At 41.4% G+C, this 17,332-nt stretch overlaps 1 protein-coding gene across 2 annotated transcripts in view; it reads left to right on the forward strand.

The window, feature by feature from the left end:
* CSNK2A1 (casein kinase 2 alpha 1) overlaps positions 1-2,920 on the forward strand; it is a 57,760-nt gene extending 54,840 nt beyond the window's left edge. For both annotated transcript variants that reach the window (XM_070381522.1, XM_070381523.1), the window contains one exon: positions 1,531-2,920. In XM_070381522.1, coding sequence (XP_070237623.1) covers positions 1,531-1,646 — 116 coding nt within the window. In that variant the 3' untranslated portion in view covers positions 1,647-2,920. The remainder of the gene's footprint in view (positions 1-1,530) is intronic.
* Positions 2,921-17,332: the final 14,412 nt, after the last annotated feature.

The following is a 17,332-nucleotide window of genomic DNA, read 5'->3' on the forward strand; positions in this document are numbered from 1 at the left end:
ACAAGTTAGAGTGGCAGTAGGTGATGTGGTCCTCATCACATGAGAAAATGAGGGAGAGTAGAGATGGGGTTTGTACATGGGCACAGATGTGTATAAGCATGGCTCTTTTTTCCAGAGCAGCTACAGGGTACCTAGTAAATTACAGTGGTTTGTGTGCAATTACTTTTTATTGTTGTTGAGTCATTACAATTTAGAGTGAGTTTTTACCGGGGAGAAACCACAGTTACCCAAAAGAAACCATAGGCCTATCCCCTAAGAATTATATACATGGGCAGCATCCACGTGGGTGCTCTTGTGAGAATACTTTTGTGAGAGTACCTACTCCAACACCCTCAACAAATTGCTGTTGTCTCAATTTTTTTTTTTTTTTTTTTAGGAACTAGCTGCCTTCTAGAGTTCAACCTCTGGGTATCATGCAAGTGTGCAAAATGATACATACACAAGGTTACTCATTCTAGCCATATTTGTAATCAGAGACCATTAAAAACAGCTCCTTGTAGAATAAGGAATTGATAAGATGAATTATGGGGCATCCTTTCAGCAGAGTACTGTATACTCAGAAAAGCTTGAGTGTTTCTGTTCTTTTGTAGCCTCAACTCAAAGGTAGTAATGTGAGGTGAAAAGAAGCAAGATGCAGAACCATGCTCAAGACTAGAAATGGGCAAAAACATAGAATCAAGTTCTTATATGTGATTCTTATATGCATGTTTTTATAAAATTCAAGTATACCCATAAAATATTTCTGAAAGGATACACTGCCAAAAATAGTGCTGTAAGTTGGCCAAGTTATAGGATAAGGGAGAATTCTCACTGTATCCTCTTTGCAGTTATTTGAGTCATGGTACCATATTACCTATTCAGGAAATACATGTAATATTTTGAAAATTTAAAGAACTAGCTGACTGAAGGCAATGTAACAGGTAATATGATCAAGAAAGTAAATGGAAATAAATCCTAAAACACTGTTTTAACTTAGAGATGAGAGATGATCCTCTGCACCGGCTGACTCTAGGCACAGTGGCCACGAGCACATGAACTTTGACTCCAGCCTTCTGCTGTTCCATTTGTAGTGACTAGCCACATGTGGTTATTTAAATCCACTGAAGTCAAATAAAATTGTAAAATCAGTTGCTTAGTTTAGTTACACATTGCAAATGCTCAGTAGTCACATGTGGCTAGTGACTGTCATGTTAATACAGGTTACAGAGCAGGTTTGGTTGGACAGTGTTATCTTAGACAGTCTTGGGTTGGAATCCAAGCATACGTAGCTGTACATGCTTAGCTGTGCACCTTGGACAAACTGCTCAGACTCTCCAAACTTAGATTTCCGTCTCTGTCTTCTAAATTTATTGGAACTTAAATTTTAATTTGTGAGGATTTAATTTGAAATTAATTTGTAAAAATTAAGATGAGGCCTTCAATAAAGAGAGTATTTATTATGTCACTTTTGAGATAGGTGCTTTGAAAAACTGGTGACTTAAGAGTTCCGTGATTGGTGCTTCTAGCTCACTGTCAGCTGTTTTCTTTCAGGGATTTCTTCAGTGCCAACCCCTTCACCCCTTGGACCTCTGGCGGGCTCACCAGTGATTGCTGCTGCCAACCCCCTTGGGATGCCTGTTCCAGCTGCCGCCGGCGCTCAGCAGTAATGGCCCCTTCTGTCTCCTGATGCCTGAGCAGAGGTTGGGGAGTCCACTCTCTCCCTTGATGCAGCTTGCGCCTGGTGGGGAGGGGTGAAATACTTCAGAAGCACCGTGTCTGAACCGTTGCTTGTGGATTTATAGTAGTTCAGTCATAAAAAAAAAAATTATAATAGGCTGATTTTCTTTTTTTTTCTTTTTTCTTTCTTTCTTTTTTTTTTTTAACTCGAACTTTTCATAACTCAGGGGATTCCCTGAAAAATTATCTGCAGGTGGACTATTTCATGGACAAATTTTTTTTCTCCCCTTCCAAATTCAGTTTCTCATCACTAAAGATCAAAGATAAACCAGCCTCAATTCCAGCTGCTGTGTTTGGGTGGAGATTTCTTCCCATGCTCACCATTGCTCCCCTACCATCCCACACTCTGGGGGGGTTGTACTTCACGCTCTTCTCCAGAGATTACAAAAATGTAGCTTCTTCAAGGGAGGTGGGAAGGAAGGAGGAAGGGAGGACCCAACCTATAAGAGCAGTACACTGTTAGTCACTTACATCACTTTACTCCAAAAGTGCTTCAGTGGGGTTATCCTGGTGAATCTAGTGGAAATATGTCTTAGTTACATTGAGATGCTGAAAATCTACCCAAAATGCAGACAGGTCCTGAAAACTTCTGTGCAGTTTGAATCATGTCTTATTGACCTAACCTAAATCCAGCTCATTTATAATTTAGTTTCAGTTTAGTTTAAAACTTTAATATCATCCCTCCCAGATTCCTTACCTTGGTCCTCTGCCTTTCATCTCCCAACATGCTCTATAGCTGGTAGGAGGGGGAAGGTAAAATCTTTTTCAGTTTTCTTTGACTTGGCCCTTTTGAATTCAGTTAGTTATTGGGCATAACTTATTGCTTTTTACAAAAGGAAAAAAAAAACATTGTCTATGTAGGTTTCATGCTAGCAACTCTTTAAGAGCTAATGAGAGATGTGGCCACTGAAGTTTATTTTCAGCTTTCTACCTTCATTTCCTCCTACCTTCCCCTTCCCTCATATGCCATCCAATGAGAAGACCTGCCCCTCAGGTTTATAAACGTATCTGAGTGGTAGGAGCAGAGCCACTATCTCCAGTGAAACTGAAATGGTAGACCTGTAATTGTGGGAAAACTAAACTCTCTTGTTACAGCCCTGCCACCCCTTGCTGTGTGTATATATATAATACTTTGTCCTTCATATGTGAAAGATCCAGTGTTGGAATTCTTTGGTGTAAATAAACGTTTGGTTTTATTTATCAAGGTTAGATTTAAGTTCCCTGTGTAAAGGTCTCGCTGGGTGGGTGTCTCACGTTCACATCTGAAGGGCCTGCAGCCCTGTACCATGGAGGCTTCCCAAGGCCCCCATTTTTATACACCCCTCGTTCAACCCATGGTACCGGGCAGGGCAGAGAGGCCTTAAAAAAGCACCACAAGCCAAAGTGTCTCTGGGGATTAAGGATCCTTTGCCATAAAATCATTTTGTGTCTCAGCAGTGCAGGGATTGGGGATGGGAGAAGTCGCCAGTTTTTGTGTGTGTGTTTGTGTGTAAAGTGGATTTTCCACTGTAATCCAACCACCTAAGTTTATCAGGTGCTTCACTGAGGAAGCCTAGTTTTTTAAGCACAATAGCAAAATCATCAGCTCTGTATTTTCTCCTGTTATTCCATTACAGTAGCTGCTTGTGGGGACTAGGAAAAATTCTTCCAACATATTTTAAGACCTGAAGTCTTAGTTCCCCATTCTCCTACCTTTATAGATTTACAAGTCTTTCTCACCCGGGCGGCAGAGATAAACATAATTGTTTGAGGAGTTGAATTTAATGAACTTATCTAACTTTGTAACCCATCTTGGCTTTAGTAACTTTATCAAGGTGGTGGCTTTAGTGACTATAATGGTAAACTTTAGAGAAAGCTAAAGCCTTCTTTTATAATGTTTCTCCACCATAGGGAAAACATTCTGACTGTGTGGCAGGGTGATTTTCTTCTTTGTGGCCACGTACAGTGGATATTTATTGTTCTTGATCCTTTTTTGCCCTAGAATGCTGTAGGGGGTTACCATGTTGAATCTGTGCAGAAGCTCAAAGTGCCGAATGTGCCAGAGATGCAGTCTGTGATTTCATTTGCACTGGATTATGATTTGAACAGGACTAATGAATTCTTTCTTCTGAGGTGGGGAGGAGGGTTGTAAATCAAGATTTTACATCACGTCCTTGTAGCTCAGAGAACAACCTAGGTGTAGCTGAGGCTGATGTGGGAAGCTGCAAATAGCTGGACCTCCTAACATGCATCAGACCTTGAAGGAAGCTGAAGGTGAATGCAGAGGACTCTGAAATGCTACGCAGGAGCCTTTTAAAAGAAATAGAAGTTTTTAAAATGCTACTTAAGGAGTCACTGCAGAAGCATGAAAAATTTAAAAAAGACCCAATTGGGTGGGTGGGAGGGACAAGGGTTTACAGAGTAACAACTTATGTGTTGTTGTAAATTACCTCATCTGTATACCTTGTATTGGGACACTTCATTTCTCAGCACTACCTGTTTGCATTGATTAGATGGCAGGATCTGGAATGCCAATCTCAGACAGTTGTGTTGGCAGTTACTCTGAAAGTTTTTTTTTTTTTTTAAGTATTTTTTTTAACATTGTTTGAAGTGCCCCTCCCCCCACTTTTAAGTTTGAAGTCATAAGTTCCCCCTCCCCACCTTGATGATTTATTGGTTGTAATTGTATTGTTATTGGTATAACGAAAACATAAATTGTGCTGGGAAGAAGTTGTGCCATGAAGGTCTTTAATTTTTTTTTTTTTTAAATAAAAAACATTTAAACAAATGAAATGTCCCTGCAGCCTGAGCAGTATGCTTCTCCTGCCGACACCGTGTGTTATAAATGCCTTAGTTCTCATGTGCTTTGAATTTAATACTGGGTTGATGGCAGTGTGAAGCGGGATGGATTAAGGTTGGTGGAGGAGCACTGAAGTCTAGGAATTTTTAACATGGAGATAATAATGAAGAAAGCATGATGTTGCTAAACAGGATTGGTTTCATTCCTGCCCTTGTTACATACTTGGCTACTGGGCAAGTTACTTCTGGATCTGTTTCATCATCCATAAAATGGAGCCACTGCTTCTTTGGATTGAATGAGAGTAAATGTCAAGTGTCTGCCACCTGTTAAACCTAACTCCCCTGGCCCCTTGTATAGAGTATTAGTCCTTGGCCCTGACTTTGCAAGTAATTCACAGTATGACCTCTCTCTCCTCTGGCTCTCTCGGGACCTCTGTGTATTCAGTCAGGGGGAGACTGGATGAGATTTCTTCTGAGCTTCTTTTCAGCTCTGACACTGAGTTTAGAAAGTTTGAGTTGGTGCATAAAGGCCCGTAGAGACAGTGTGTTAGCAGAAAAGACCAGTGTTAGTTAATGGCAGTAAGCCCTGTGGAAGATCAGTCTTGGAGATACCTCCCAGTGGGAGGCAATTTGCAGTCTTGGGGCCTGGAATGAGCTTATGGTGAGCTTATGAGAACATACTTGGCAGCTTAAATAGAAACTATGAAAAGGCCAGTAAAAGAAGTGAAACAGAGTTGGTTTTTGTTGTTCATTTGGTAAGTCGTGTCCGACTCTTTGTGACCCCATGGACTGCATGCAGCACACTAGGCGTCCGTGTCCCTTGCCATCTCTTGGAGTTTGCCCAAGTTCATGTCCATTGAATTGGTGATGCCATCCAACCATCTCACTCTCTGTCGCCCCCTTTTTCTGCCCTCAGTCTTTCTCAGCATCAGGGTCTTTTCCACCGTGTCGGCTCTTTGCATCAGGTGACCAAAGTAGTGGAGCTTCAGCATCAGTCCTTCCAATAAGTATTCAGCGTTGATTTTCCTTTGGATTAACTGGTTTGATCTCCTTGCTGTCCAGGAGACTCTCTTAAGAGTCTTCTCCAGCACCACGATTTGAAAGCATCAGTTCATTGGTGCGCTGCCTTCTTTATGGTCCAGCTGTGACATCTGTACATGACTACTGGAAAGACCATAGCCTTGGCTATATGAACCTTTGTCAGTAAAGTGATGTCTTTGCTTTTAATACACTGTCTAGGTGTGTCATAGCTTTCCTGCCAAGAAGCAAGCGTCTTCTAACTTCATGGCTGCAATCACCATCCAGGTGATTTTAGACGTCACTGCTTCCACCTTTTCCCCTTATATTTGCCATGAAGTGATGGAACCAGATGCTGTGATCTTAGTTTAATACTGAGTTTTGAGCCAGCTTTTCACCCTCCTCTCTCACCCTCATCAAGAGGCTCTTTATAGTTCCTCTTTGCTTTCTGCAATTAAAGTGTTATCATCTGCATATCTGAGATTTGATACTTCTCCTGGCAATCTTGAGTCCAGCTTGTAACTCATCCAGCCTGGCATTTTGCATGATGTGCTCTGCATCATAAGGTAAATAAACAAGGTGACAATAAACAGCTGTGCCGTACTCCTTTCTCAATTTTGAACCAGTGAGCTGTTCCATATAAAGTTCTAACTGTTGATTCTTGACCTGCGTACAGGTTTCTTAGGAGACAGACAAGATGGTCTGGTATTCCCATCTCTTGAAGAGTTTTCCACAGTTTGTTATGATCCACATAGTTGCTTACTGATGTCAAATGAGTATATTCTACAACATTATGTACTTGAATTGCCATTTATTCTTTCTCATTTAAAGAAATAAAGTTGAAATCAGGAGATGCTGTTATCCCAGATTCCTAGTTTTCTTTAAATGTTCAGTGCATCCATATATTATTAATATTGGGAGTTGAGAAACATGGTTTAGATAAAAGGAGCCATTGCATATCATGTATCTGAAATGCCTAGGTTAAACAGATGTTAATTTCTGACATTATCTCTTTCTTATTTTATCCATGAGACAGATAGGAAGATTAAATTGTTAGAGTGGGCCTATTAGAGACAGAGGAATATACTTTGTAAAATTAGAACTTCAGGGTGTGGCTAATGACTGTAATCCTAACATAGTAGAGAATATTGTGGATTGGTTGACAGATTTCAAATTTTTTTTATTTCCTCTCAGTCTTTAAATTTCATCATGTTTCACCTGTTGTCAAGTGTGTTACAAGTATCTCTTGAAAAAATACCTAGTTCTGTCACCATTCCCACTAGCAATTTCTCCCCTGAGTTTAGAATTGGGTTTGAGTAATTGTTTCATCTTTTCAGCCCTTGCCTACTTCTCTGCTGGTAATTTCACCCTCCCTTGTGCTTCAGGTTTGAGAACTGTGGCTGATCGTTAGTGGTGTGCATGCTAGGGAGGCTTCCTTCCTGGGACTTTTTCCTGCTTGACAAATGTTCACCAGATGTCTTTGAAGTAAAGCAGTCCCCAGTTCTGTCTTCAAAGAAATGGGTCTAAAAACTGTAATCTCCACCATATTTAAAGTCACCTTTGTCTGCTTCCCCCACTGCCATCTCTACCCCTGTGCCCTTTTTCCTAGTAATACCTGAACTTGTTATTTTTGTCTCTCTCCCAACCTGCATGTAAACTCCCTGATGACCTTGTATGTTTTACTAATCTGTGAATCCGTGCATCCTCATTATGAGGCTGTAGTAATATCCCTCAGAATTGAAGATCAGTGGAGTGTCACAGGGAAAATGCTTGGCACCGTGTGTGTGTATACTTAGTGCTGTCCAACTCTTTGTGACCCCATGGACTGTATAGCCTGCAAGGCTCCTTTGTCCATAGAATTTTCCAGGCAAGAATGCTGGATTGGGTTGCTGTTTTCTTCTCCAGGGGATCTTCCTGACCTAGGGATTGAACTTGCATCTCTTGCATTGGCAGTCTCCTGCATTGACAGGCAGATTCTTCACCACTAGCACCCCCTGGGAAGCCCTACCAGGTTCCTAGTAGGTGCTCAATAAATAGTAATTCCATCCTACACTCTCAGTTCACCTTCCTCCTCCCTCACATACAATAAGTTAATTGGGAGTATTGTTGAATAAGATCTTAAGATCAGAAGAACCTTGTTCTTAGGTTTGCAGCTGTAATTATAAGCTATAGGCCAGACTGGATTAACATGACAAAATTTTTATTTAATGTTTGCTTCTTTATTTAGTAATATAATGAGCCTTTGGTGAAATCTTAAGTGGCTGAAGGCTGAGCAATGATCCTGACCAATTTAGAAGACTTAGATGCCACAATATCCCTGCTTTCCACCATTTGTATATAATAATGTGAAATTCAGGCTGTTCTCCAAGTAGAACAGACATACAGAGGGTGTCACAGGGTAGTCTGATTCTGGAGTCACACTTAATGTAGACAAGTGCTTTCTAGATTTTATAACCTTACTATGATTCTGTGGTAAATTTTAACTACTGCAAAGAAGTAACTTAGTTGGACTTCACATGCTCTGGTTCTGCTGAGAGTTAAGTACTACACTACACAAGAGTATAGTTTTAGATCAGTAGTTTAACTTCTTGAATCCTCAGAGATGACTTAAATTATCATTGTAAAACTTTTTAGATGTACCAAGTTGTAAAGAAGGTGTAACATACCCATGAACGCACCCAAGTCTGTATTACCAATACGAATGAAGCCCCTTTGCCCCTCTTCTCTTCCTCCCTGCCCCAGAGGTTCTAATATTGTTTTCATATGTAAAATTGGAGTCTTAGTATCTATTTTGGAAAATGGTTATTCAGGTTAGATACACATGCTTGCTACAGTGTCTGGCACATAGTAAAGTTAGGCTGAAGATTCATTTCCACTCTGAATTGTGTGTAATTGTGTAGGTCATGTGCATGTGCAGAAAAAGATGCCGCATAAGCTGTGCAGTGCTGTAGACTTGTGCATTTATTTCTATAATTTTACAGCAGATGGCTGTAAGTATCTGGTTGCAGAAGGAAAAACACCCACGCGCCAAATACGACAGGATTTCAACAGATGCAGGTTGTTTCTATATTGCATGAAGGCCAGCATTGGCCTGTTCTCACCCCCATCACTCTTTCCCTCTAAGATCCTACCACTCTTGTCTCTGAATTTTTCTCTACTGAAAGCCAAATATTTTTGCACTACAGCAAATTACAGTCTGGATTTGTCTCCCTGTGGTCATAATCACCAGGGATTCTTAGTGACCTCGATGTAAGAAGCTCTTCCCCAGACACCTCCAGATGGATGACTACAGAATGGCCAATCCCTTTCTTAGAGAAGTTCTTGAGGGGATTGGGTATTTCTGAATCAGCTTCAGTCTTGCATCACCTGCTTTGACAGAATTTTCTTGGCTCCTCTAATGATAAAAAAGGAAAAGTAGCAGCAGCTGGCAAGTGGTCTCCTGATTTCACCCTATGAGTCAGTCTCAGCTATAGATAAACATTTGTAGACTTATCTAGAAAGGTAGCACTTTGTTTCTCTGTTGAACAGTTTTTGAGAATTCTATGGTAAACTTCATGTGAAGAAACCTAAATTCTCATAGCTGTTTATTCATTCTGTTCCTTGCTTACCCACTCAACTTCATCCCCTCAGCCCAGAATCAGGGTTACTTATCTACTTATCTTGACTGGTCTTTGCAGAATTCATTTTTTAAATAAAATATGTCCCTCAATAAACATGTGCTGATGTCCATGAGCCTGGTCCCATGCTAAACACTGGAGATTGGGAGAGATGAGATGCACAACCATGGGGAAATGTGTTATTGTCAAATAGAAAAGCAGAAAACAAATTGTTCCCTAGAGGGGAAAAAAATCATACTGCTAGTCAGCATAGTGGATTGCTCTAAAGATAGATACCTACCTCTAAATATGTGAGGGTGCTGATATAACTTAATTTACTTTAAAATAAATAGCCAGTTTCAAAGAAAGAAATGGGAATTTCAAGATAGCAGAAAGGAAGACAGAATTCATCCTGAAGGTAAGTGGGTGTTGAAGTCACATTGGGCCCCAGGACATGTGACTTGGCTACAGGTGGGCCTCAGAGGCTAGGGGATAGAGTTTGGATGCCCCAAGGGAGAGAGAAGACAACCTCAGTGTCTTTGAAAATAAAAACAAAGAATCCTCTGGCACTTGAAAAGGCTGCCTCCGGGAAAAGAGTTTAGAAGAAAACGAAGTTCAGCTGTAGTTGTTTCTGAAGGGTGAGTTTGTGATACGATGTAGAAAAACTCCTTAGGAAGAAAGAAGTCCAGAACTCTCGGAGAGGAGAGAATGATCAAGAAAGCCTTTGCATAAGAGGGGATACTTGGAGCTGAGTTGAGAGAGGCCCTGCCTTAGTGAGTTCGAGCTGCCAGGGCCCACACTTGGCATCAGAATTCATGTGTCTTGTTTGGTTCTGCTTCCCAGAGTGCCTTTGTATAGCTGTGGTTCCAGGATTGCTGTCCAGGTTTCTAACCAGTCATTAAAGATAAATTTTCTCTTGCTTTTTTTTTGCTCTCTGGTCCTTTCATTATCCTCACACAGATCTCTAGGTCAGCTATAGTTCAACTGATCTAAAGTGGGTTCAGCCAAGCAGCTCAGCTTCAGGTTGAGGATTGATGGGACTGGACTGAGCTCCTGTGTTTGGTTTCAGGCTCCATGTAGTTCCTTCTGGGTCCCATGCAGAAGTGGCAGCAGCTACCCAGGGGATGTTCTTATGGTAGATGGCTTGGGGCACAAGAGGCCAAAGGACAGACACCAAGCCACAGAGAGATCCAAGAAGCTCTAAGAACATGAAACAAATTTATACACACAAAACTAGGCATACCATATTCAAAATGCTAAAAGGACTTCCCTGGTGGTCCAGTGGTTAAGAATCAGCCTGCCAATGGCAGAGGACACAGGTTTGATGCCTGATCTGGGAACTAAGATTCCACATGCCAACTAAGCTGGTGTGCCACAACTATTGAAGTCTGCATGCTCTAGAGCCCTTGCTCTGCAACAAGAGAAACCACGGCACTGAGAAGCCCATGCACCGCAGCTAGAGATTAGCTCCCCACTGGCCACAACAAGAGAAAGCCTACCTACAGCAATGAAGAGGCAGTGCAGCCAAAAATAAAATATTCTTTAAATTTTGTTTTAAATATTAAGAAAAAATCTTAAAGGCAGCCCAGAGGGCAAAAAAAAAATGGGACATGGCATGTAAAGGAAGCTTAAGAATTATCGGAAACCATACAAGCTAGAAGACAATGGAGTGACTTTAGTACTGAAAGAAAAAACTGTCAATCTAGAATCCTATGCCCACTGAAAATATCTTTCAAAATGAGGGGGGAAATAAAGCCTTTTCTCAGACAAAGAAAAACTGAGGAAATATGTTACTGGAAGAAATATTAAAGGAAGTTCTTCAGACAGAAGGAATAGGATACCAGACAGAAACTTGGACCTACACAATGAAAGAGTACTGTAAATGGAATAGATGAAAGTAAATTTTTAAAAGATTTAATTGCCTTAAATCTAAAGTAGGAGGTCAGCAAACTTTCTGTAAAGGAGCAAATAAATAACTTAGGTTTTGCTGATTACATGATCCCTATTGCAACCACTCTGCTGTGGCATGAAAGCAGTCTTAGACAGTAAAACTTTATTTATGGATTTAGATTTGCATTTCATATAAGTTTTATGTGCCACAAATTATCCTTTTTTTTTCTTTTGCCAATATAAAATTGTAAAAGCCATTCTTAGCTCATGGACTGTACAAAATCAGTCAGTGAGCTGGTTTTGGCATGTATGAGTTACCCTTTGCTAACCCCTAATCTAAAGCAAAAATAACAATGAATTGTGTATTTATAGCATGTTAAAGTTTTTAAATGTGAATAAATGAACCGCAATATATGATGAACTACTAAGCAATATAAAGTAATAAATGATATATGCAACAACATGGATCAATCTTAGAATATTATGCTGAGTGAATACTAGACCAAAAAGACTACATACTATATAGTTCCATCCATATAATATTCCAGAAAACGCCAAGCTAATTTAGTGACAGAATGTGCTTAAGCAGTTGTCTGCAAGTGTAGGTTGAGGCAGGGTTGGGGTAGAAGGGAGAGGAAGGAATTTAATAAGCAAAGCAAAGCATATGATAGCAGCATGAAGAACAAAAGGGAGGAAATGGGAATCTTCTGTTGTGAGGTCTTTATACTTTCCATTAAAGTGGGATATTATTTGAAGGCAAATTGGGTAATTAAAGATATGTATTGTAAATCCTATGGCAATCATAAAGTAATCTCCACCTCTTTCCCACTCTCAGCACCAGGGTTTGGGGACTTTCTTGGAAATGCAGAAACAAAGACAATTCAGCTGTATTTCACAGAGTCAGATGTAGGAAGTATGTGAAATCTGGAGCTGCCAGAGTCATGTTATGAACCCAGGGCCTGTGGAAGAATGCAATCAACATGAAGAGATGGGCAGCTGAGAGATAGGAGATGTAGAAGCACAACAACTTTTCATTTACTGTGAACTATTGTATCTTTTTGCCTGAGCTTTTTTTTTGGAGGGGGGGGGCAGTGAAATTGTCCATCCCTTGCTCTGTAAGAAAATACCACAAATTGATAAAAGGCCTACAGAAAAATATCCCCTGCTTTGAATGTCTCTAGGGAAGGCCTGCATTTTCTTTTAAATGACTTGCTTGATTACCCAGGTCAATCTTTCAGTTGACTACCGGATCAACTGATCTGAGACCTTCATTACCTCTGCAGAATGCCTTCGTCTTTGCCATATAACATCACTGAATCATGAGACTGAGATCCTATTGTGGTCACAAGTCCTGCCTACACTCAAAGGGAGGGAATTAATCAGGCATGTACACCACAGAGTGGGGATCTTGGGGACCATCTTATAATCCTGCCTACCACACAGACCTAACGGATGCTCCTGTGCCCTTTACTCAATTAGGAGTCTCTTGGTTTCTGGGATTTTCTGTGTTCTCCCGGATTTCTAGGTTGCCCTCTTCTGACCTCTATTCACTTGGCTTTTCAATTGCCTGGTTACTTGTCTCTTTCCCATTAGAAGTTGAACTCAACTCATTCTATGGCCTAGCACTGGGTTCATCCATAAACGTGATTCTTATTGGAGATAAAGATTAAATTAGATGACATCAAAGAACTTATTCAATGCTAAAAAAAAAAAAAAAAAATCTTTAATTCACCCTGCTGACTCCATCCAGTCCAAACTCTGAATATGGTTGAAGAGATTCTGTCTGGCTTGTCCCTGCACACTTCTCTGCCCTCACTAGTGTCAAAGTTCATTTTGTCTTTCCTGCTGTGCTGTAAGAAAACTAAACCTCTTGTAGTTTCTAGACTACAATTTGCTTCCTCATAGCTTCAAGATAATGCCTGTGCTATTTTCTCCAACTAGAATGCTCTTCCCTACATCAACTGACTTACTGCTACCCTTCACTCTATATAAGTTTAGAAATCACTACCCCAGGAAACTTCCCTTCATCACCCTCTTCTGCCCTTGTGTGTGGTTGATCCCCTTCTTTGGGCTTGCATAACCCTCTAAGTTTCTCCCTTTCCTAAAACTTGTCACACCTTGATAAATCCATCTCCCTTACTAATCTGAGCTTCCTAGAGCACAGAGTAAAGCTTCATTATTTTGACTCCTAGCATGAGCCGGGGGAGGATCATGAATGTTTGTTGGGCAAACAGTAATCTCCATGTTTGTTACTGGGGGTCTTCCAAGATATTGTTTCCCAGGGTCAGTGGCAGACCAACCCAGTGGGTTCTACACCCCGGCCACAGGACAGTGGGCATGACCAGTGTTCAGATCATAGGCTAGTTTCTATTGACTCAGGAAGGTTTCTTAAAAATTTTCACTTGCCACCTAAATCTCTAAACAAGAGTGGACATGGGAAATTATGAGGCAAAATCACTAGCATCTTGGCTCACCCTCTCATTTAGAACTCCATGGTGATGAACTGCAACTGTAAGTGCTGCTCAGAGCCCATTTTTCCCACATCTCCACCAGCGTTTGACAAATTTTTGCCAGTCAGAGGAGCAAATTATATTTAATCATTTCTTTTTTGTATCTATTATTTACTGCTCTCTGTCAACCTGCTAGGGCAGGGGCTGTCATAAACGAAGACTCAGTAGATACTGATTGAATGAGTGGAAGAATGAAAAAAAAAAAAATTCCCTGGCAGTCCATTGGTTAGGACTCCATGATTTCACCGCTGAGGGCCTAGAGTTCAGTCCCTGCTCGGGAAATTAAGATTCTGCTAGCTTCATGGAGCTGCAAAAAAAAAAAAAAAGTGCTGTTCAGAAGATGGGGTACCAGTCTGGGACAGACAGTACTTGGTCCTCTCCCCCTTTTCCTCGTGAGCCAGCCACTTCGTTGTTTTACAGAGGATGTGAGCTGGCCCAAACCTCACAATAACCACACACTATTTAGCCCTAGCTTATTTAACTTCTATGCAGAGTAGTACATCATGAGAAACGCTGGGCTGGAAGAAGCAAAAGCTGGAATCAAGATTGCCGGGAGAAATATCAATAACCTCAGATATGCAGATGACACCACCCTTATGGCAGAAAGTGAAGAGGAACTAAAAAGCCTCTTGATGAAAGCAAAAGTGGAGAGTGAAAAAGTTGGCTTAAAGCTCAACATTCAGAAACGAAGATCATGGCATCTAGTCCCATCACTTCATGGGAAATAGATGGGGAAACAGTGGAAACAGTGTCAGACTTTATTTTTCTGGGCTCCAAAATCACTGCAGATGGTGATTGCAGCCATGAAATTAAAAGACGCTTACTCCTTGGAAGGAAAGTTATGACCAACCTAGATAGCATATTGAAAAGCAGAGACATTACTTTGCCCACAAAGGTCCGTCTAGTCAAGGCTATGGTTTTTCCTGTGGTCATGTATGGATGTGAGAGTTGGACTGTGAAGAAAGCTGAGCACCGAAGTATTGATGCTTTTGAACTGTGGTGTTGGAGAAGACTCTTGAGAGTCCCTTGGACTCCAAGGAGATCCAACCAGTCCATTCTGAAGGAGATCTGCCCTGGGATTTCTTTGGAAGGAATGATGCTAAAGCTGAAACTCCAGTACTTTGGCCACCTCATGCGAAGAGTTGACTCATTGGAAAAGACTCTGATGCTGGGAGGGATTGGGGGCAGGAGGAGAAGGGGACGACAGAGGATGAGATGGCTGGATGGCATCACTGACTCGATGGACGTGAGTCTGAGTGAACTCCGGGTGTTGGTGATGGACAGGGAGGCCTCGCGTGCTGTGATTCATGGGGTCGCAAAGAATCGGACATGACTGAGCGACTGAACTGAACTGATTGAGCCCTAGAGTTGTGATGGTGGAGAGGGGAGCCAGTAACGTCTCACCACTATTGCAAGCAAGAATCCAGCTGGCTCACTGGCCAGCACAGTAACTGAGAAGGGAAGAAATACCCCAAATTGCTCTAGCATGTTACTCCCAAATTGGGTTGACCTGATTTTTTCTTCAAAGCAATAAACATCTTTTAATCTCAACTATGATTTAAAGATCAGAAATGTTTTAAACTCTCACTGTTAATATTTTTGTGGTACTTTAAAAAGAAAAGTGAATTATTACATTTATAAATGCAGTTTCAAATGTTCAAAGGCAATTAATTGATGAAGTTTTATTAATGGTACCATTACCAAACCAAGCTTGGTTCTGCTGGCCCTTGCACAATAAAGCCAACCTACTGACCCAGGGTTGTGGCGAAGAAAAGTGCAGCATTTATTGCAGGGTGTCAACACAGAGTCCACACAGCTGGTGCTTAAAAGACCCAGGTTCCCTGATGGCTTTCAGGGAAAGGTTTTTAAAGACTTGCTGAGGGAAAGGGGTTGTATGGTATGCAATCAGCTCTTGGACATTTTTCTTATTGGTTGGTGGTGAAGTAATCAGGAGTCAACATCACCAACCTTCCGGTTTCAACTGGACTGGGGTCTGCATGCTTGTGGGCAGTATATAGTTAACTTTTTTCTCCTGGTGGGGGTTTCAGGATCTGCAAAACAAGTCAAAGGATATGGTTCCCAGTATATCTACAGCCCTTGAGGAGGAACTAAGGGGCCTTGGCTAAACTATTATTTTTGTCTTGTTTGACTGTTTTCCTTCCTTTCCTTTCCTTCCTTCTGTATTTTTTTCCCCTCACTTCTCTAATTAAATTTATTCTTTGGAACTTGAGGAAGGCCTAGGAAGCTACAGTTTTTCTACAACAAGACACACACAGAGTACATGGAGGAGGGGTGCAGGGAAGGGCAGCGCAGAGGAGGGGGGCGGGTCTATCCTCCGAGGGCTCCATAGGGTTTTACAGTACCAAAGAAGCGATTGATAAACTTACTAGATTAATGAATGGAATTGTAAAATGTCAGTTGAAATCAAGGAAAAGCAAGGTTTGAGGATTTCTAATTTTAGTAAATTGAATATTAGTTTAAAAAAATCAGATTAACTTCAGTCTTTCAGTTCAGTTCAGTTCACTTCAGTTGCTCAGTCATGTCTGACTCTTTGCAACCCCATGAATCACAGCACGCCAGGCCTCCCTGTCCATCACCAACTCCCGGAGTTCACTCAAACTCATGCGCATCGAGTCAGTGATGTCATCCAGCCATCTCATCCTCTGTCATCCCCTTCTCCTCCTGTCTCCAATTCCTCCCAGCATCAGGGTCTTTTCCAATGAGTTAACTCTTCACATGAGGTGGCCAAAGTATTGGAGTTTCAGCTTCAGCATCAGTCCTTCCAATGAACACCCAGGACTGGTCTCCTTTAGGATGGACTGGTTGGATCTCCTTGGAGTCCAAGGGACTCTCAAGAGTCTTCTCCAACACCACAGTTCAAAAGCATCAATTCTTCGGCGCTCAGCTTTCTTCACAGTCCAACTCTCACATCCATACATGACCACAGGAAAAACCATAGCCTTGACTAGACGGACCTTTGTTGGCAAAGTAATATCTCTGCTTTTCAATATGCTATCTAGGTTGGTCATAACTTTCCTTCCAAGGAGTAAGCGTCTTTTAATTTCATGGCTGCAGTGATTTTGGAGCCCAGAAAAATAAAGTCTGACACTGTTTCCACTGTTTCCCCATCTATTTCCCATGAAGTGATGGGACCAGATGCCATGATCTTCGTTTCTGAATGTTGAGCTTTAAGCCAACTTTTTCACTCTCCACTTTTGCTTTCATCAAGAGGCTTTTTAGTTCCTCTTCACTTTCTGCCATAAGGGTGGTGTCATCTGCATATCTGAGGTTATTGATATTTCTCCCGGCAATCTTGCTTCCAGCTTGTGCTTCTTCCAGCCCAGCGTTTCTTATGATGTACTCTGCATATAAGTTAAATAAGCAGGGTGACAACATACAGCCTTGACGTACTCCTTTTCCTATTTGGAACCAGTCTGTTGTTCCATGTCCAGTTCTAACTGTTGCTTCCTGACCTGCATATAGGTTTCTCAAGAGGCAGGTCAGGTGGTCTGGTATTCCCATCTATCAGAATTTTCCACAGTTTATTGTGATCCACACAATCAAAGCCTTTGGCATAGTCAATAAAGCAGAAATAGGTGTTTTTCTGGAACTCTCTTGTTTTTCCATGATCCAGCAAATGTTGGCAATTTGGTCTCTGGTTCCTCTGCCTTTTCTAAAACCAGCTTGAACATCTGGAAGTTCGCAGTTCACGTATTGCTGAAGCCTGGCTTGGAGAATTTTGAGCATTACTTTACTAGCGTGTGAGATGAGTGCAATTGTGCGGTAGTTTGCGCATTCTTTGGCATTGCCTTTCTCTGGGATTGG

This window comes from Bos mutus, chromosome 13, assembly GCF_027580195.1.
Source record: "Bos mutus isolate GX-2022 chromosome 13, NWIPB_WYAK_1.1, whole genome shotgun sequence".
Taxonomy (NCBI): domain Eukaryota; kingdom Metazoa; phylum Chordata; class Mammalia; order Artiodactyla; family Bovidae; genus Bos; species Bos mutus.